At 44.8% G+C, this 22845-nt stretch overlaps 1 protein-coding gene across 1 annotated transcript; it reads right to left on the reverse strand.

The window, feature by feature from the left end:
* Positions 1-8097: 8097 nt before the first annotated feature.
* cep70 (centrosomal protein 70) lies at positions 8098-12074 on the reverse strand (the record flags this gene model as incomplete). The annotated part of the gene is made up of 16 exons (XM_079296803.1): positions 8098-8159; positions 8271-8350; positions 8437-8545; positions 8627-8792; positions 8883-9035; positions 9186-9338; positions 9422-9509; positions 9601-9675; positions 9747-9835; positions 9908-9965; positions 10071-10127; positions 10375-10550; positions 10684-10864; positions 11540-11663; positions 11808-11907; positions 11991-12074. The coding sequence occupies 16 exons, from the start codon at positions 12072-12074 to the stop codon at positions 8098-8100; spliced, it is 1755 nt and encodes a 584-aa protein (XP_079152929.1).
* Between the last annotated feature and the right edge of the window lie 10771 nt (positions 12075-22845).

Consider the following 22845-nt stretch of genomic DNA (forward strand, 5'->3'; position numbering starts at 1 on the left):
ATATTTTTTTTTCCAAAGTAACTAAAAAAAATTTTTTTTTTCCAAAGTAACTAAAAAAATATTTTTTTTTCCAAAGTAACTAAAAAAATATTTTTTTTTCCAAAGTAACTAAAAAAATATTTTTTTTTCCAAAGTAACTAAAAAAATATTTTTTTTTCCAAAGTAACTAAAAAAATATTTTTTTTCCCAAAGTAACTAAAAAAATATTTTTTTTTCCAAAGTAACTAAAAAAATATATTTTTTTTCCAAAGTAACTAAAAAAATATTTTTTTTTCCAAAGTAACTAAAAAAATATTTTTTTTTCCAAAGTAACTAAAAAAATATTTTTTTTTCCAAAGTAACTAAAAAAATATTTTTTTTTCCAAAGTAACTAAAAAAATATTTTTTTTCCAAAGTAACTAAAAAAATATATTTTTTTCCAAAGTAACTAAAAAAATATTTTTTTTTCCAAAGTAACTAAAAAAATATATTTTTTTCCAAAGTAACTAAAAAAATATTTTTTTTTCCAAAGTAACTAAAAAAATTTTTTTTTTTCCAAAGTAACTAAAAAAATATTTTTTTTTCCAAAGTAACTAAAAAAAGATTTTTTTTTCCAAAGTAACTAAAAAAATATTTTTTTTTCCAAAGTAACTAAAAAAATATTTTTTTTTCCAAAGTAACTAAAAAAATATTTTTTTTTCCAAAGTAACTAAAAAAATATTTTTTTTTCCAAAGTAACTAAAAAAATATTTTCTTTTCCAAAGTAACTAAAAAAATATTTTTTTTCCAAAGTAACTAAAAAAATATTTTTTTTTCCAAAGTAACTAAAAAAATATTTTTTTTTCCAAAGTAACTAAAAAAATATTTTTTTTTCCAAAGTAACTAAAAAAATATTCTTTTTTCCAAAGTAACTAAAAAAATATATTTTTTTCCAAAGTAACTAAAAAAATATTTTTTTTTCCAAAGTAACTAAAAAAATATTTTTTTTTCCAAAGTAACTAAAAAAATATTTTTTTTTCCAAAGTAACTAAAAAAATATTTTTTTTCCAAAGTAACTAAAAAAATATTTTTTTTTCCAAAGTAACTAAAAAAATATTTTTTTTTCCAAAGTAACTAAGTTTTGGCTCCATCTGGTGGACATTCGGGAGTACTGCATCCAAACATTTTATATTGAAAAATTTGAAATTTGAAATTTGAAATTTGAAATTTGAAATTTGAAATTTGGAATTTGGAATTTGGAATTTGAAATTTGAAAAAAAAAAAAAAAAAGAATTTTGAAAAAAAGAAGAAGATTGGAATTGATTAAAAAAAAAAAAAAAAAACTTGATTTGAAAAAAAAAAAGAAGAAGAAGAACACAAGAAGACATGGCTGGAGCTGTGGCTCCATCTGGTGGCTACTCAGAAGTACTGCGTGCAAAACTGGAAAAAACAGTAACAGAGACTGGAGGCAGGACTGCATGGAAAAGAGACAAGACACATTGGGATAAATGCATGAAACGATGGCAAGAGGAGGGATGGTGGAAGGCGGCCAGTCCACTACCTCCATCAGTCAACAACCTTCGGCTCTTCACCAACGATTTGACAAAACGAGTGGCTCAAGCACAGACTGCAGAGAGAAATAAAATGACAAATCAAACCAAGCGATGGGGGTTCGCTAACCCACTGAAGCAAGCCCGCAAAGACAGAGAAGCGGAACAGCGAGTGGCAATGATGGCACTAGGGATGGCCATGACAGATCGGATGCAGGTGGACATGCCAACCGGAAAAGAAAAAACCTGGTCCCGTCTGTCACTCAACATCAACCCCCTGGACGTCACCCCTACCACTCAAGCCCCGGTAGGTCTGGAAAAGGCTGCACAGGAAACGAGCCAAACATCTCTGGCCCCGGTTCCTCCCCCACCCTCAACTAGCCTGTATCCAGCACTTCCTCCGGTTCCTCCCCCATACTCCCATAATAATCCATTCATACAAGCACCGGTGAGAACAGTAAAGGGAGGACTGCTCTCAGGAGCATTCCAGATGTCCCTGGATGAAGGGTGCACCATCGACACAAGCTCCACCTCAACAGAGCGAGCGATGAGAAACATGATGGAGAGGGTGAGAACATTGGAAAGAGCTATAACAGGAGTCCCCATAGACAAAAAAGATCCTGCGACAACAGAGAGAGGCCAGCAGCCCGAAGAGAATGAAACAGAGGCCCAGCAACAGAGACAATTCGATCAGGGCTGCATTCAGCGACTTGACGACGACCTCGCTGCCACAACACTTTTCCCCATGCACTCAGAAGAGACCTATGTGACAAGCAACCTGTACTATGATCCTGAAGCTGGAAGACAGCCATCACAAAGGAACCCAAGCGGACCAACCACATTGGAGAAGCTCTCTGTCCTGCTAACAGAGGCGGAAGTGCTACAACAGACTCTGAACTCAGTTCTAGCCCACACCAGCCACTGTGACAGACCGGTGGCAGTGCCAATGTATGCGGTGTCAGGCACTCTACAAGGAGAAGTTTTCCCCTTCAAGACAGGGACTGGAGTTCCACTCTCCCAACATGCCATGCAACTTCGGTCTCAGGGCCAGCACCAACGAGAATAAACAGAGCAGAGTGTTCGTGGTGCATATCCCCTGAGAGCAGCCCCCACTCTAGCCCAACCACAGCGTGTTCAATTTGTGCCTTTTGGGTTTGCAGATCTGACCAGCATGATACAACAGCTTCCATCCCTCCATGCAGGAGCTGATCCGTGGATTGAGCTCACGGAAGCTTTGACTGCGGGCCGCCAGCTGGCAGTGGGCGACCTGAGAGCACTTCTCTCCCGCTGTCTGGACCCATCCCAGTGTACTGCCCTACTACACATGGCAGGCGCTGGTGCGGCACCAGATGCCGACCCCTTTGATCAACATCGTACAGCGTTGTGGCAGCAGCTCAGAACTAAGTTCCCCACTCCAGTGAACCAAGGCGCAGTGGCAGCATTCATCTGGACCCCGGGAGAGTCTCCACCCCTGTATCTGGCCAGAGCAGAACGGGTGTGGCGCCAGGCCTTCAGAGAGCCACATGATGGAAGCGTTACCACAGTGGCACTATGGCGTGCAATGATTAAACGAGGCCTCCCTGATGGACCTCGCCAGTGCATGGACGCAGTGGTTGGCCTAGAAGCAATGACACAAGACATGTGGAACGCCCAGCTCCGACATTACCTCTCCAAGCACATTCAAACTGAGGCGGGTAGTGACACAGAAATTAAGACCTTGCAGAAGGCCCTACTCAAGAAACAACTCAAAGAACACAGGACGCGATCTGATGACTCGCCTCAATCTGATCATCTGGATGAACCAAGACGGTGTCCATGTCTCGTCCAACCCACCAACTAGTACGTTGTCGATGCCAGTACGCATTCTCTCCCTTGCTCCCGTTACAGAGACAGTGTCCCCCACAGTCGAAGAAGTTTTCTGGCTACGCTGTCTTCAAACTGGCCCCCAGACCCCTGCCATCCAATATTGGTTCAACATTCTCAAACCAAAAATCACTTAGCTTTTCCCGTACAAAACTCCCCTGGACCACATCCACTGCAATCATGTCCCCAGACTACTCCCTACCGTTCCACCTTGATGTTTCTGAAAGAGACAGCCTACTCAATGCTGTACTCTTCCAGAAAAAGGGGGGTGAAAGACAGGTACTGATGTATCATTCATCAAAACTTGACACTGTGGAAAATGGTCAATCCACGTGCGCAAGATATGTTGCAGCAGTGGCAAAAGCAATTGAAAAAGAAAAAAAAAAAAAACTTCTCATATTGTCATGGGCCATCCACTGGAAGCCAACATCCGGCCCACCTGAGCTTACCATCGAACACATCAAAGATCATCAAAAGAAAGCAGGACCTTATGAATGGTCCGAATGGACACGGAAAGGAGCCTCAAAAGACAAAGAAGGTCTGTGGAGAGCCCACGACGGCAGAGTGGTTGCCTCAGCAGAACTGTGTGCAGCACTCCTACGAGGGGCCCACGGACCTACACACGAGGGAAAGAAACGGACATTGGACAATTTAAAACAACTATGGTGGCATCCGCACATGGAAGCGATATCTTTCCTCTTCTGCGATGAATGTCAAATTTGTGGAAAATACAACCCAAGAAAACCATTCAAGACACCGATGGGATCTTATCCCGTGCCCTCTGCCTGTTTCCAAGACATCAGCATAGATTATACAGATATGGGACCAGAGAACAGAGTGCAGGGAAAGAGGTACATCTTGGTAATGGTAGACAGATTTTCAAGATGGGTGGAAGCAATTCCCACCAAGAGAGAAGACGCGCAGACAGTTGTAAGGTGGCTGCAGACAGAACTGATTCCCCGTTACGGAGTGCCGAGATGCATCCGCTCTGATAGCGGCTCACACTTTAGCAACACCATGCTCGCACAGGTAGAGCAATTTCTGGGAATCACACACCGATTCGGGTCAGTCTATCACCCGCAATCTCAGGGCCTGGTGGAACGAGCGAATCAGACCCTTAAGGCCAAAATTGCCAAAGTTTGCGCGGGCTCCAAATTAACATGGGTTGAGGCCCTGCCCCTGGCCCTTATGGCCATGAGGTCCGGAAAAGGGGGAGAAACACATCTCTCCCCACACGAGATCATGACTGGCCGGCCGATGCCAGGTCCACCCAGAGATGGAGGTCATATGCCACCTCTGGATGTACAGCAGATTGAAATGTCTGACTATATGAGTGCCCTAACTTCTCTTACTGAAGCTCTCTTCAAACAGATCGAGAGGACTCGAGCAGTACCTGAAGCAGCGGCAGCTGGAAAGCAGATACAAGTAGGTGATTGGGTCAGGGTCAAGGTTCACAAGCGCAAGTGGACTGACCCCAGGTGGACTGGGCCGTACGAGGTGAAGGAGGTTACTTCACACTCGGTCCAGGTCAAGGGCAAATCAGGCGCCCCTTGGCACCACCTGACACATTGTGTCCCAGCACCGGTACCAACCAGAACACTGGGAGAAATTCGCACTAATTTGGAAAATGCATCGGGAACTTAGACGCTGTCTAGGGGACCCTCATGCAAACCCCGCCGACCGAGGTCGGCAGCGCTTCACCTGGAAAGGGGTGGGATGTGGGAAGAAAACTATAATGGGGGTGGGTATGGGCATACTAGTTGCCTTACTGATCTGGGGATTAGAAACCAAGTATCAGACACACCAGCACCCATCAAATTCAACTGCCCCTCTTCCCTCTCCATCCCCGAATCAGACACACACCCGAACTAGACATAGCACCCCACCAACTTCTGATCCAGACGATTCAGATGATAGGGACCTAAACCTCGAGTTACAGCCATTGAATGAGTAGTTCCAAAACATAGAAGTTCACACCTAGCAGGTGTGAAAAGGGGGATTTGTAAATAAAATATATTCATTCACTGTTAAATAATATGCGCTATACTTGTAAAGTTTATATTGCGGAGTTGTGAGGTCACTGTAAGTAGGTCAAAAACGCCGAATGGGGCATTCCGTCACCCGTTCGTGCGATAGGAACAGATACAGTGGCCCTGAAAGTAACGCTTGCTTAAACCACCAGATTAGGGCAGAAACTGCCATCTTAGAGTAAGAGAAGAGCTCTTTTTATCTATTCACACAGAGACTTCGAAATAGTTTAGAACTGCACTCCTTTCATTTTCTTCACCTTAAGTGTTAACAATATGCTGTAGATCAACATTTCACACACACTGACGTTCCAGAGAAGGCAGGTTTCGGACGTGAGCCAGTGTGGATGAAGCTGTCCAGAGCTCCATCAGGCCATTTGAACGCTAGAAACAAATCCGCCTCTGCTTTGATTTTGACCAATGGCTCCACAAGGAGAACCAGATGGACACGCCTGCGCACTCTACTATAAGCGCTCTTTGGTTTCACTTTTGGCACTCTTTGCTTTTGCTAGGGTCCGTGCACGTTTAACTGCTGGACATAATACTTCTGTCACAAATAAATGTTATTGCTTGAATTGAGCTAAACGCCTCGATCTCAGTCTGTTAACTCGATCTTCATTCTTAACAAGTCACCAAATAACCTAAGCTGCATACACCACCGTGCATCTGTGTTCAAAATAGTGCAAATGATCAGTTTTCATGTTCACACACACAGAGATGAAATGATGAAGATCACTGTGATAAATGTATCTCTATCATCTATGTTCAAAGAAAACTAAAGCAGTTTAATAAACTATGAAACTCTGTGAATGAGCTGAATCTAACAGATTGTAAATCATCACCAAAGCCTTCACGTCGTCTTCTCTGGCAAATGTAAAAAGATTTTATTCCCTGCTTAGTATGAGACACTGCGATAAGAATGTGACTTTTAAAGATATTTCGTCAAAATAACAAGAGATTAAGTCAAAATGATGTGAGAAGTATTTTTTATTTCACAATCTATTTTTTCTATTTTCTTGGAGAGAAGTTTGTCATCGAAAGCTAAAGTTTTGAGTTAGACGACATCATGCCGGACTTGATGTGAACATCTTCCTCTTTTAACCTCGCTTAGCAACAAGGGTACGCAGTGGTAGAGCTTCAGAGCCTCTCCCTCCAGCACCACGCTGGCAACGGAAGGCTCACGAGGAGCCGCGGCCTCATCAAATCCTGTCAGGTCACATGTTACATTCGCTGGTCGAAAACAGACTGTGTTTTATTTTGAGTTCTGGATCCTAGTGCGAGAACGGATAGCTCCTATCCCGTTCTTCCACTCCTTTTTGTGCACACAGCCGGCAGGAAGACGACTAATCCTCTTTCCTCATCGATGTTTACCGGGAAGGACGAACCGACCACGTCACCTCAGCCGAAGTTAAATCGCCCTCTCTGCAGAGAGGGGATCGAGTCTGCGTCTGCATCCTGCTCGGCCGAGGGCTATGGTTGACAAGCTCTAGGGTTAATGCAGAATGCAAATATCAGCAGGTGTTGAATCCTGTGGTAAACTATGTGTAAGGCTGTGAAAACATCACGTCACCCTCATTTGTCACCCGGAAAGTAGGTTACATACCCAACCACTTGGTCACCTGGAAAGCCCCTACAAGCCCCGCTAATGTGTGTGTGTGTGTGTGTGTGTGTGTGTATGTTGTAACTGCACATCTGTGTAGCAGGCGCCATCTTACAAGAGTCTCTAGGTTACATTTTTGTTTTTCTAAATTTTTTATTCGTTGTTCTGCTGAGCAGCAGTACGGTGCCTGGTAACACCTAATTCCAGGGCATTCCGTGGAGAGGGCATTCACAATTTCGCAAAACACTCCAACTCGTCTAACAACACTCATCAGTCCATTGCACAGATGTGTTACACGTTGCCTTGTTTTCGTCCAGTGTGAGTGTATCTCAGTTCACGTGGGTCAGACTGGTGTCCAGATCAGCAATGCATGCTGGGAGCTCTACTGCCTGGAACATGGTGGACTGATGGACAAGACCATCAGAGGAGATGATTCCTTCAGTACCTTCTTCAGTGAGACTGGAGAACAGTTAGGTTACCGTAACTCCACACAGAGTACTCACCACTACACCGAGTCAGTCATGTCAAGTCAATAATTAAGTGTTGGACACACGTAACACACGTGTTGAAGGTGTGTGTGTTATATTGCATTGAAATAAGACGGTCCTTCTTCACAGAGCTTCTGTTGGAAGCACTAATCATACATTGTCCCAAAACGTTTTACCCAGAATGAAATCAACATCTGGATCTCCCCCTGGTGGCCCCTGATGTGATATGCAGCAGTTTTCTATGAGCAGAGCATGCATTTATAAATATCAATATTACAGTCCAACATTTAATTGTTGGACTAAACATTTAATTTAATTTAAAAAGTGAAACTGTGAAATACTCAGGACTCTTATAAAATTAACTTTTCATTTTCCATAAATGTGATTTGATTAAAGTCAGCATTCTCCTCTAAAGTGGTTTGTTCAAGTGGTTTGTTCATCCGCTGGTGTCAGGCTGGTTGAGCTGCTTCTGTTTCACTTCACATAGAAATGATCGAGCTTGTTGCAGAAGATAGTCAAATTCCGATATTCACTTTTTATTAAAAATAAATCAAAAATCACATTCTGCAATCATTACATTGAACTAAACACAGTTCAGTGAGTGCAGCACATCATTGTGCTGTTTGCTTCAAACACTTCAGAGCTGGAAGGATGTCGTCCAGCTGACTCACTCCTGAAACACACACACACACATCTCATTATTACTGAAGTATGTGACTCTCCATACATGTTTTGTATGCATGTGCTGCAGTCTTTACATGTATTGTTATGGTTTCATATCTACCCAGAGTCTGTAAAATATCCATAATGAGGGCGTGGAAAGCAGGGAAGAACTCCTCATGCTGCTTCACTTTGATGATGATTCTGGAAAACAAGAGCGGTTGGGATGAATGTGGCCCTACAGAAACACGACAGACCCAACAACATGCGTGTGTTCTGTGCATGTGAACCTGTCGATATCAGCATCTCCCAGCACATCTTGGAGTCCAGCGGTGTGCTCGGTGGAGGAAACCAGTCTGGCCACCCGGTTCACCACCTCAGCAGGAGGAACCCTGCTGTCTGACACACAACCACAAACTACCGTCTGACTGCCGTCCAGAGGTCCCGCACAGACTGAAGAGCGTGTGAAGCTGAGGTTACCGAGCTGCAGAACATCTCGGAGGTTCCTCTTGGTGTTGCTCGTCTCTCCCAGCCTGCTGTAGACCTCGTTCATATGTGGGTACACTCCACTGAGGGAGGTCACGTCAAACTTCTGGAAGTGAGACACCATGGAGCCCAGAGTGTATCGAGTGGGACTGCTGAGCACCTAGCAGGACCACAGCACAGGAAGGCCTTCTTAAAGTTCCATACACAGTACATATCACCACTACCATGAGCAAGTAGTGCAGAGTTCTACCTTGTCATCATCAGCTGAGGTGTTTTCCAGCATGGTATCCACCAGCAACAGCATGTCCTCCACCGTTACTGCTTCTGCAGCATTATGGCCGCCATCACATGGCTGCCAGGGCATCAGTCTGGCAGTCAACTGATTTAAAGCCCTTTGCAGATCCTACCAACACACACATTCAAGAATTCTAGTCAGCTAAGCATTCTTAAATGTGACTCCACAAAGCAGCTTCATGTTCAGCTGTGTCAGCTGTTTCCTGGTGAATGATCAGCTCGCATTTATAGTATTTCCATCAACTCCTCTGGTGTTCACCTTCAGGAGGCGGATCTGCTGGGCCCAGACCTCCAGTGTGGGGAGGACAGTGTGAAACTCAGCCAGGTCCAAACCAGCAGAGGAGGGTCTCTGCCTGTGCAGTAGTAACGGAGTGCTGGAATTGGCCACAACAGCATTGATCTCGTTCAACAGCTGGATGTCAGGACAAGAGATTACCGTTAGTTTTTAAGTTCGAGAGAAGGAAGGAAATATTCAGACCCAAACAGCATGCTTACGTGGTGATAGTGGGCACACAGACTGGCCTCCCTGGCTTGGTCTCTGGTGTCCTCACTGATCTCACTTGTGTCGTCTTCTTTGAGCAATCTGCAATTAAGGTTGGTTCTGTACGTGTGTTGACGGCCTGATACTCCAGCTTCAGAGCAGTCTTCTAGAGCACATTCATCAGAGATCCTACCTGTTGTTGTCTTTCTTTGAGCCCTCCAACAGGCGGAGCTTGTGTTTGTAGAACTTCACATCTCTGAGCGACGGCCTGCACAGAAGAGCATAGTCAGCGTGTTCACTGATAGGACAGCAAATGTCTCAGGCTGGAGGAACACACACCTCGTCTCCAGTTCCTGCTTCAGGCGCTCCACCTCCCTCTTCAGTTCTTCTATTTGAGCTTTGCTTCCTGTTTGCTGCTCCTGGTATGCCTGGGACGAAATGCATGAGCATGACCTACTGCTTTAGGGGGAACAAGTCTGAGAAGGAGTTTGTCAGTTTACCTTCTTCACTCCTGTCTGATGAGCCACTTGAGATCCTTCTGTTTGACCTTTGACAGATCTGGGGTGAGAATGAACAGCTTAGGACCAGCAGAGGCAACACATCCTACCACAGTAATCATGTGACACCTTCAGAAGTGTCTCTCAACGTGTCAGCATGTGTTACCTGAGCTCATCCAGCAGAGTAATTTTGGTCTCATAGAAGTCGATCACATCCAGCAGCCTGCAAACAGAAGAAGCAGGTCAGCTGCAGCATCACCTGTGAGCGCGTTAACTGGAGACTCTCAACCCAATGCGTCCACATATAAGGTGTCCTCATAAAAAAGCCTTTACGTTCAAACTGCAACACCTGTTGCTCTGAAATGGTCGTAATCTATTGATACTAATAACAGAATATCATGTATAATCTAAATGTATGGTGAACTGTTTGTTAAGTGAAAGGAGCTCCTGTCAGTCGGTCATGGCCTCACTGCTGGTCTGATGGGGAGTTCTGCTGGCAGACTTTGTTGCAGACGTGCTGGAAGGTCCGACTCTGTCGAGCCGATGGTCGCTCTTCTTCTTTGACGGTGAAATGTAGTTTTCTCTGGAGTTGAGCCGCTTCCCCCCTCTGTTGAGACAGCTTCTGCTCCAGAACCTCACTCCGTTTCTAGACACATGGAACCAAAGATGTTTTCCTCACTGAGAACATCAGACAACAGATAATAGTGATTTACACACATTTATCAATTACCCAACATAATGAATCCTTAATGTCGGCCTTTACTGGCTCCTTGACATACCCGTGCTTCCTGTTCTTTCCGCTGCAGCTGTTGTGCATGGCCGTGCTGTTGGGCGGCCTTGCCGAGGTAGCGGCCCTCCAGGTCCTGGACTCTTGTCCTCACCCCGTCCAGCAGCCCCTCCAGCTCTGTGGCCCTCTCAGAGTACTGAGCCGCTCGACTCGTGTGCGCATGAACCTCCTCTCTAGACACACACACACGCACACACACACAAGGTTTGTTCTAGCGATGCAACAGGTGCATGTTCTCTTTTATTTCTTACTTTAAACTATGACTGTGTTTAGCCACGTCGTGTTTTCCTTTTGCTGTGAGTAAAAGATGAGATAAATGTAATTTATTAGCTATTTATAAATTATGATTTGAGGCTGATAACAGTATTTAATATCTGGTTTGTTCTCACTGGTGTAACACAGCAGTTTTATAACTACAGAAGTTCTTTGGACTAAATGAAGGCTGAGGCTTCATACCTGCACTGAGCTGGAGGACAGGTGTGTCTCTGTGATCTTCATCTAATGCTGATGAGATTAGATGACAGGAGGACAGGTGGTCGACACACACACTGCACATACATTATTGAGTAGACACACACACTACACCACAGTAATATATACTGCAGGCATATACACTGTTGTACTTCAATCTGAACTGCTCCATACATTACAGGATTATTGCTCTATATTTCCGTGACTCCTCCCCTCTTTTGTGACGGATTGTTGGATGAGACAATAAAGAAGTTGTTTGGATACTAGAGCGAGATTAAACTTATTCAAAGTGATGTCAAGTTCTGCACGTTTGGCCAGCTGTTTGTGGGAATTGAGAAGAATACAACTAAACACTGATACTTAGTACAAGGACTTACTTGAGTGTGTTGTTGGACTTGATGAGCTCCTGGATTAGTGCCTGTCTTCGCTTGGAGTCTGTGAGCATCGTCCTCAGAGTCGTCCTGATCTCGCCGGCCGACTTCTTGTCCAGCACAATCAGATCTGGAGAGTCATGTGACAGAGTAATTCCACCTGAGCAAAAGTAAAGTCTAGAGGCAAACGTGCTAGACGAATACTCTGCACAATCTAGCAGTTACAGCCTAATTACATCAGAGAACCGTAGAAATTGGAAGAGTTGACTCTCACCTGAAATATTCTTATTCTCTACAGGATCTGCTAAATGCACCGGCTTAAACCTGTGATGCTGCAGTAGTTTATTCACATCCTCCCACTGGACCTGCTCCTGCTGAAACACACACACAACCAATGAGCACACAAACAGCACAGAGGAACGTGGACCCGCTGAAGAAACCGGAGCTCTGAAGTCACCTGGAACTGCCTGCTAGTCCACAGATAAACATAGGTCGTATTGCTGCAGTGCACAAAATGAGTTGTCCTGCTGTCCCTGTCCATTTCTAAATGTCCTCGACTGCAGCACACTTCAATCTGAACACAGCTTTGTGAGCCGCCTGTCACAACCAACCAGTGATCAGGTGTCTGCAGCTCCTGCACCCCCACAGGTGATGAGAGAATTGCAAGAACTATAACTGAAAATGTGTTATTTAATATAATAACTAATTTAATTAACTGATTATTCATTTAGAATTTTTTTTTTTTGAAAATAAACTATGAATGAATTTTTGAACATATGATTAAAAACACTAAACTAAAAACTTCAAAATATATATTCTGAAAATATTTTAGTTTAATGTATTTATGTGTATATATTTACAATCCTGAGCAGGGATTATATATATATATATACACACACTACAAATATATATATATATATAAATACACTGTAAATATAATTAAAGCTGCGAGCAGCGATGAACGGGCCCTCGCAATATGCACGTCGGGGTGCCGGCGGGACTCCGGCCTGCGCGTCCGAGAACTTCTGCGACCGTCGGACTGCGCGACCGCGAGTGTGTGATGTTTTCAATCCCGCGTGGACCGCCTGATGCTGGAAATGATGCTTTGCAAATAGTCCGATGCTTCCTGTATCCTCTGCCTGGTGCTTACAGAACGCGTGCATCGTGTTGCTCTGTATCAAGTGTAAACCACATAGTGTAAAAGTCACGTAAATCGGATGCCGTTTGTCAAGGCAGCCAATGTCCAACATTTCCACTGTGACTGGTTGTATAGTGGTGCGAGTTTTCCCAAGCTTAATTTCTAAAATTCACAGTTGCATTTCACAGTACTTGTAGAAGCCATTACTCTGATTTGTGTTTTGCCTATAGATTCTATCCTTGTTAGTAAATTATAATCATGCTACCGCTTGTACATCAAACAATGCCAAATATGATTTACTGTGGAACCTGTTAAGATGTTACTGCCGAAATGATTATGAGGCAATGATGACGTCAGGGGGCGTTAACTCTTTATGTAGACCTCACCTGAGTACGTGCAGGTGTGTGTTTTTTCGACTAGAGAGCGGAAGGACTAACTATTTTTCAACCGCATTACGCATTACGCATTAAGCCTTACGAAATCGCATTAGAACAATTTGAGACAAAGCGGGTTTTTCTGTTTAAGATAACTTCCATGTATGCTTTTGATGCTATTCTGGAATAAAAGAAAGTTTTGAAGTGACACTACGAGAGAATGCGCGTTAATCGACCGACCGCTCCGACAGTACTATACAAGTGAATTTACAAATCTACATCTATCGTTTTTTGTCATATCACGTCTTTTATTTAGGCATCTCGAAGAAAGAAAGACTATTTGTGAAGATTTGTGGGGGATGTAGCTCAGTGGTAGAGCCCGTGCTTTGCATGTATGAGGCCCGGGGTTCAATCCCCTGCATCTCCATCAGGTATTATGGTCACTGTTAAAGGATTATTTAGTTAAATATCTTGGCAATCTAAACATACTTTTCACCACTTCTAAAATGTGAGTACAGATAAAGCTATGGTTTAGATCAAGAAATGAATGATGAAACAATCAATTAGGTTGATTAAATCTGTATTAGAATCTGCAAATGTCAGAGTGTGGAGCATGGAGCAGTTCAAATTCAGTTCCGAGCTTTGTCCACAAGGGGGAGCTCTAGGTCCTCCTATTCCAGAGGCCTGTTGACTTCCTTTCATGTTAAATTAACAGGACTTGCCTCCATACATCTGCTCATCACCACCTCTTCGCCGTACACCACAAACCTGTCACACCAATTTAGGATTACGCTCAATGAAGACACCTAAGGGCTTTCTATTCTACGCTCTATTCGTATAACATCATCCCAGCGTTCACAAGAAACACAAACAAGATTAAATATAATCTGACGTTCCTCGAGATATTTGGATAAAAGCTAAATTGCTACCATTCTCAGAGCCGAGGCCTTAAGTACACAGGATTACTTTAAACACAGGCAGGCACTCACAAACGTGAATATATAAGGCAAATATGTATAATATTAGTCTGAATAGACCCACATACAAAAAACAGTGTCATAGAGTGTACTGACAGTCGGAACACGGCCCAGAGAAAAGCTACAGAGCAGGGTGTGATTGCAAAACTCTCCACCAAGGGACCACAGGGTTCACACGAGCGTTGAGGGACTCTGAGCAGAGGTCAGCGATGGACAGTGCACTGGAGATTTTGCTGTCTTTACAGCATTTTCCCCATACCCTTACCCCAAACCTGACCAGCGAGTGCCTCCTGTTCTCTGCTCTGAGTTCCCTTGATGTTTGTACACTACCCTCATTCCTAATCCAGACCACAATCTTAAATCTAACCTCATCTCAACCTTGACTCGCACCCTTACCTAACCCTAATTTGGAATGTAACCTTAAACCTTAGGTTGACCCTAAACACAACCAATTATGCTCACAATAAGCACCACCCAGAGTTTATTTCCCAAACATAACATGGTTTTAGAGCCTAAAACTCAACCTCATAGTTTAGGCTTCCTCATAACCAGCGTACTATACTTACCTGTAAATATGTTTAATGGTCTCCATCACATAATGAGACATTCATGCATGTATGTAACAATGTTTAATTTTAATATGTATGCTTCTACATGTTATTGGGTTAATTAACAAGAGGCTCATTACCCTTTCCACAACTAATTGCTACAATGCATATTGATTACACGTGTACTGCTTTCATGTGATGTTACCTATTAACTACCGTGTGATCTATAATGGAAATAAGGATGTATGACTTGTTACCGTAAAGCAAGGTGAAATTCTACCTCTTCACGACAAGTGACATGTGACCTGTGAACTGTTGAAAATCCAACACTGGACTGCTTTCCTTCCTTTTCCAGCGTGTCTGACGAGCGATGGACTCGCGACACGACGCTCCACCGAACGGGGTAATTTAAAATGTTTAATCAGTCTGAAGAAGATTTATTATTATCCAAATGTTGCTGTAAACTTCAATGTATTTTATTATTTGCGTTGGTTTCACTGTTTGGCCAAATTAAAAGGTTAAAAGTGCTTTTGCAAACTTTCTTGGCCTACAACACGCATATGAGACCAGTAGCATAATAGCATGCGCTGCCATTAGCATCATAGCATTAGCTAATACGAAGGCCAACACAGAAGCGAGTGGACCATGAGGGCCTTCAGGAGGGACCGCAAGAGACGGGACCGTTTCTCGGAGGGACACGCCAGAGCCACCTCCACGCATAGATGCAGGGATGAAGCCCAGAACCACTGCGGAGATTTTGCAGGTGAGTTGGTCACCAGAAGGGAGCTGAGCACACAGAGGGCGTGCGCGCCCGAGCTGCATCGGGACGCTCCATCTTCTCCTCACGGTTACAGAACTCCCTCCTGCCATCGCTGTAGAGCCTACACTTCGGTGACCAGGACCGGCTGGTCCCTCTACGAACCCAGACGCAACAAGCCTTGCCAGGATCGACCAGATCCATCTCATCTCCTCTCCGGCGCCTGACGCGAGAGCAGACGCAGGGCTGACAGCCACAGCGCATTGCATAGCCGCAGAAATGGCAACACACGCACAACCGACAGAGCACCACAAAGAAAAGGAGACGAGATGAACATCAACACACAACAAGTAATTGACTTTAACAGGGGTGACGAGAGGACAATAATCCCAAATCAGATGTTCCTGACTGTACCCTCAAATGCCACGTAATACATACAGTATTAAGGCTTTTCACCACTGTTTGAATGTGAGTACAGAAAACCCTCGTGTGGATCAACAAATGAAATGACTAAATTATTCAGTATGTTGATTATATCTGTAATAGAATATGCACAGGTCATATTGATTTGCAGGAATCATTTAAATTCAGTTTGGAGCTATGTCCACAAGGGGGAGCTCTAGGTCATCCAGAAGAGACCTTAATTAAGACTTCCTTTCATGTTAAATTTACAATACTTATCTCTAAGCTTCTGCTTATCACCTCCTACTCGCCGTACACCACACACCTGTCAAACCCACGCAGAATTAATTCAATTCAATACACCAAAGGGTCTCCTACTCTAAAAAGTATATCATCATCCCAGCTTTCTGAAGAAACACATGATAGATTTGAATGAATGAATGAATGAATGAATTTTATTTATATAGCGCTTTTCACAGACAGTACTATCACAAAGTGCTTAACAGAGCAGACATTTAAAAGCATAAAAAACACAATGTGACCCTAGGGTCAATAAATTATCTACACAGAGTGAATAAAAAATGTTAAAGAATAAAATAAAAATAAAATAAAAATAAAATAAAAATGTAAAACATATTTTAAGAACAGGTCTAGGACATGGGTTTACTTTTACACAAACGCCAGCCTAAACAGGTGGGTTTTTACCTGGCTTTTAAAAGTATCCACAGTATCTGCGAGGCGCAGAGTTGCAGGCAGATCATTCCAGAGCCTCGGGGCCACTGCCTCAAAGGCTCGGTCACCACGGGTCTTAAATCGTGTGCGTGGGACTGACAGAAGACCTAGAGCATTTGACCTGAGCGTGCGGGCGGGTGAATAGGGGCGAAGTAGATCAGCTACATAAGCCGGAGCCTGACCGTGAAGTGCTCTGTAAGTGATGGTGAGAATTTTGAAGTGTATCCGAGATGCTACAGGAAGCCAGTGGAGAGATCGGAGTACGGGGGTGATGTGAGACCGTCGATTTGTCCTGGTGAGTAATCTGGTGGCAGCGTTTTGGATGACCTGCAGACGGTTAAGAGCAGATACACTGAGTGATGTGAAAAGTGAGTTGCAGTAGTCAATGCGTGAAGAGATGAATGTGTGTATGATCATTTCTAATTCAGGTGTTGATAATACAGATCTCAGTTTACTGATATTTCTTAGATGGAAGAAACATGACCTGGACAGCTGCTTAACATGTTGGTCAAATGACATGGAGCGATCAAAGAAAATCCCAAGATTGCGCAGGTTGCAATGGGAAGCAGAGGAGAGAGGACTAATAATCTGCCTGATCATGGGGACAAACTCCTCTGGAGCAATAACTAGGACCTCCGTCTTAGAGTCATTGAGTTGCAAGCAGTTTTCTGCCGTCCAGTCTCTGATGGCATTGACACAGTCCAGGAGCCTAGTTAATGTGAATGCCTCGCTGGGTTTAAATGACAGATGAAGTTGGATGTCGTATGCATATAAGTGATAGGACACATTATAGCTTTTTATGATCGGTCCCAAAGGTAACAGATAAAGGGAAAATAACAAAGGCCCCAGAACCGAGCCCTGCGGTACACCACAAGAAAGTGGAGAGGTGACAGACACAAAATCACCCACAGAGACATTGAAACTTCTGTGACTGAGGTAAGATGTAAACCAGTCTAACGCTATGCCAGATATGCCCACCCAATCACGAAGCCTCTTAATCAGGATGTCATGGTCTACAGTGTCAAATGCAGAACTGAGATCCAGAAGAACTAACACAGAGCAGTCACCTGCATCAGCACACATGAGAATGTCATTTGAAACCCTCAGGAGAGCGGTTTCAGTAGAGTGTTGCTTACGAAACCCAGACTGGAACTTGTCGTACATATTGTGCCTCTCCAGTGCAGAAGTTGTTTGGCCACCACTTTCTCCAAAATTTTGGACAGGAAAGGCAGTTTTGATATGGGCCTGTAGTTCATGGGCAAAGGTGGATCTAAGTTAGGTTTCTTTAATATGGGCTGGATAGTGGCATGTTTGAAATAGGAAGGGACAATTCCTGTAGACAATGAGGAATTGACAATAGATGTTACTGCAGGGCCAATAGTTAGCAGAACGTTCTTAAATAGAGAGGATGGAATTATATCCAGAGGGCAAGTTGATGGCTTTGTTTTGTTAATTAAGTCCATCAGGTCTTGAAGGCTGATAGGCTGGAAAGAGCCCATAACAGCAGGAGATTGCGAGGAGCTACAAGTAGCCGAACAGATCCCAGGCCGAATGCCAGACCTAATACCTGTTACCTTATCATTAAAATAGATCAGGAATTTGTTGCAATCGTCAACAGAATGTACAGTGGAGACAGGTGGTGAAACAATTCCTCTAATTGTGTCAAACTGAATCTTGGGATTTTTCTTTGAAGAAGAGATTAGGTTGGCAAAATAAGCAGTTCTAGCTTCCTTTACTGTAGTATTAAAAGAAACTCTTAGGTCTTTGAGATATAAACGATGCACTTCTAGCCCAGTAGCTCTGCCCTGCGACACTTCTGTCTCAGGCTGCACACAGCTTCTGTCATCCACGGAGTAGTGTTATAGGCAGCCCTGGTCCTTTCCTTAAGAGGTGCCACTTTATCCAGCAAAGTGGTGCAATGTTCATTAAATGACTGTATCAAGTGTTCAACATCATCGAGATTTGTGTTAATATCACAGCAGAAGTGCATAGAGAAATGATCAGCTGTACTCTGAGTAATAATGCGGGAGTGGAATGTTTGTTTCAGACACAAGGGGTCAGCATTGACAGAAAGACCAAAGAAAATACATTTATGGTCACTGATCAATAGGTCCTCACAACGGGTATTATCAATATCAAGACCCAGAGAAAACACAAGGTCCAAGGTGTGACCACCCCTGTGAGTGGCGCCAGAAACATGTTGCGTGAAATTAAAAGATTCAGTAATATTGAGAAACTCAGTAGCAATACAGTCTGTGGTATCATTGACATGCAGATTAAAGTCACCAACCAGAAGCACTTTGTCTAGCTTGATAATAGAGGTCAAAAAGTCTGTGAATTCTGATAAAAATTGACCTGCAGGACCTGGAGGTCGGTAAATTAAAAAACAGTAAAACGGCTTTAGCCGGCCCACTTTAGTCAGCTGTAGTTCAAAAGTAGCATAGGATTCTGTGCTCCCCAAGTGGCAGGAAAACTGATTCTTCCAGACCACGGCGAGACCTCCACCGCGGCCTGTCAGACGCGGTGTCCCAACATAAGAGCAGTCCACAGGGCAGAGTTCATTGAAATGGATGCATTCCATATTCCGTTGCCAGGTCTCGGTCAGAAATAAAAAAGCCAAATTATGACTTTTGAACAAATCATTTAAAATGTGAGCCTTGTTTGTTATAGAGCGTGCATTGATCAGACACATTTTGATGGGGGAAGACACTGTGTCGTCAGCACAGGAAGCTTGGGGGTATGTGCAACATGACGGATCACTCGTGCAGCACCTCGAACCCGACCATAACTAGGGCGTGAGCGCGAGTCTGTGATTCTCACGGGAATGCTCATGGGTCGTGGAGTGGAAGTTACGTTAGAGGCTGGCGACCCTCCATGCCGCCAGGGGGAGCTGGTGTTGCTAGTAGGGGATGAATGCGGCTGATGAATGATCGTAGAGGAAGAGTGACAGCGGACAGGGGATCCAGGTGTAAACAGTCAATCATGTGAATGGGAGTGAACAGCATGCTGTAAATTAGCCGCTAGCAGGCGGCTACCCAGCTTGTTAAAATGAATACCATCCTTCTTAAAAGCGGAAGAGCGGCCCCAAAACAGATTAAAATTGTCAATGAAGCTCACGTTGTTGGTCCTGCAGGCGGCCTGGAGCCAGGTGTGGAGGCTGAGGACTCTGCTGAACCGCTGTGATCCACGGCCGAGTGTTGGACTTGGACCACTGATAAAAACAGACAGTCCACAGCTGTTTAAAAAGCTTAAAAGATATGTAAAATCCATCTTGGTCAACTCGGACTGGTGGAGGGCTGTGTCGTTAATTCCCACATGAACGATAATTTGCCGAATGGAAGACGGGAGGGCGCGCAGCAGGCCAGGCAGTGTCAGCAGGATGTCTGGAGCCGTTGCTCCGGGGAAGCAGTGTGTCTCCGCGTTGAAGAAACGGGTGTTCCTGATTATTGAGTCCCAGACTAACAGCGTCGTCGGGGCGAAGAGGGGACGAGGCGGCAACACTGCGCGTGCAATACGCGTGGATGGAGGTGAGGATTCAACCAGTGGTGGCGGAGAAGACGAGCAAGGACTGAGAGAACGGGCGACCGAAGCTCGCCGCGGTGCTGGTGTAAAGCACGGTATGGAGCGGCGTGTCCTGGGGTGAGAGGAGGGCTCAGGAATGACAGGCGTAGGGATGTCGGGGGACCCGGGGCTGTGGGTCCCCCGAGGCGGCAGCTGGGATGATGTAGGAAGCTGGGAGTCCGTAGTCAGAGGAGGGAACTCGTGCAGGGCAAGGGTGTCAAATCCATTCTTCAGCTGGACATCGAAGCCATGGGGTGTAGGAGATGTGCGTCTCCCTCTCCGGCTGCCGCGAGCACAGACCAGGGACCAGGGCTCGTGATGTGATGGAGTAGAGCTGACCAGCGCATTAGGCTTAGCTCCGAGCCGTAGCCAGGAGGCCTCAGGAGCTGCGACCGGAGGAGGTGCCGCGGCAGCAGGACTGGAAGCGATGGACTCATGCACGCGGTCGCTGGCTGTGTCAGTCTGTGATGGACCGAAAATGATGGTGTCCATGAGGCTCTCGGCATACTGGATCCTGTAGAGCGTGGATATTCTTCCCTCCAACTCTGTGATTTTGTCCACCAGGCGGGCGCAGCTGACACAGTCGGATGGAGGGGTGAGTGAAGCCATAGCAGATCAATGCAAAAACAGTTCTAGTTATAAAAAAGTTCTAAAAAACTTCTAGTACGTGTTGGCTGACATCGTACTATTAGTAGATAAATTAAAACTAGAAAAAAGAGGGTGAAACAGACACTACGCACAAGTGAGCTGGATCAGGTGACAGGCAAATTGGAGGGAAAACAGTAGCATAGCGTCAGCCATTTAATACAATCAAAACATTCTTGGGAGAAATTGTCAGGATCCAGGATCCCTGTCTGACCCGTTGGGTGTTTCCCCTGATCTCCTCTCCTCATGTGTTCTGTCATTCCCCTGTTTGTTATTGTGTGCCATGTGCTCTGTGTTTGTCCTCTGCCTCCAGACACCTCCCATGGCCACACCCTTGATTGTGCACAGCTGAGGACACTCCAGCCGATCACCTCCTGCAGCCTGACACACCAGACTCAGGGCCCACTAATGAGTCTCCTGTCTCTATATAAACTCTGGTCCTGCAGTCTGGGGTTGTGAGGTCGTACCGTCTTTCACCCGCTGAAACCCCGTGGCATCCTCTGCCCTCCTTGTGTTTATGGATTACACTCCGCCGCTCTGCCCTCCTTGTGGTCTACGGATTACACTCCGCCGCTCTGCCCGCCTTGTGTTAAACGGACTACACTCGCCGTCAAGCTGCCAGCCCTCCGGTGTCGAGCCACGGACTCACACCGTCGATCTGTCTACTCTCTGGTATCGAGCCACGGGACTTCACGCCGTCAACCTACCAGCCCTCCGGTGTCGAGCCACGGGCCTCACACCGTCGATCTGCCACTCGGGTGTCTGACCACGGGCTCCACACCTTCACAGTCTAAATAAAACCTGTTAATATTAACTTCTGTCTCCTGTGGTCTTGCGTTTGGGTCCTACCTGTGAACTCCCGTGACAGAAATTCGGGTAAAGGCTAAATTACCACCGCTCTCAGAGCTGAAGCCCTCAGTACATAGGAGTACAGTAAACAGAGGCAGGGGCTCCTGAACGTCAATATAGGGTAAACATGTGTAAAACTTTAACCTGAGTAGACCTTTATACAAAAACATCTGTTATTTAGTGCACTGACAGGTAGACCACGGCCCAGAGAGGAGCGGCTCTAGGACCTACCCAAGTAGGTTTAACTAACCACAACTAGTCGTACATGTGTCGTAAAGCTCAGGCTGTGTGAATAGCTTAGGGTTAGGTCCTAGGCAGCAGCTAGAGATGCCAAACTACATACACTACTACAAAGGCACTAGGGCATGCTAGAAATACACACACCAAGTTTCAGGAGGCTAGCACCAAGGAGCCAAGAGCTATACACCATCTAAGCCTCTTCACCATATATGGTGAAGGTGATGTACTACCCCTTCCCAAGGTCCTAGAACCTCAAACTTTGTACCCATTGAAACGCAATCAACCACTTAGTGGGGGTAGAGCCCACTTGCAAGGCTCTTCCTATCAAAAGTTATCCCAGAAGAGCAGGCTCCAGGACCTCGAAGACCCCCAGCCCAAAGCAATGGGAGTCTATGACAGCTATACTAAAGGAACAAGCTAGAGCCACAGAAACGTTACACACACGTGCTCCGGCTTAATACCAACACACACAGAAAGTTTCAGGAGGCTAGCACCAAGTAGCCAAGAGCTATATATGATCATCACCAAAATAATCCAATGGGGCTCGATGGCAGCCATACCAAAGGAAGCAGCTACAGATGCCAGACTTAATACAAATGTGCTCTGGTGTGCTGGGAATGCACACACCAGGTTTACAGGGGGCTAGCACCAAGTAGCCAACAGCTATATACGATCATCACGCCAAAAGTCTGGTATCCTTGCTATTACCTAACCCCAACCCTTGCCCAAATGCGCTAAAACCCCGCTATTATACATTCGTTACCTGGATGATATCTTTGGAGTCTGGAGCTATTCGGAGTCGGATTTCGAACATTTCATCGTTTTCTTTCACAAAATCCACTTTTGGCCTCCTCTCTGCCTGAAACGTCGTTTAAGAGCATAAAAAAGAGACAATGCCAGTAAAGTGCTGAAAGCTGCAGATATTCATGAAATTGACATCAGACTGTGAAAGCAACTGTCCTGAGCCACTTTTCTGAAGAAAATCTTTGAAACTGTTTACTTTCACAAAATACACTTTTGGCCTCCTCTCTGCCTGAAACGTTGTTTAAGAGCATAAAAAAGTGAAAATGCCAGGAAAGTGCTGAAAGT

This window comes from Melanostigma gelatinosum (assembly GCF_949748355.1).
Source record: "Melanostigma gelatinosum genome assembly, chromosome: 24".
NCBI lineage: Eukaryota > Metazoa > Chordata > Actinopteri > Perciformes > Zoarcidae > Melanostigma > Melanostigma gelatinosum.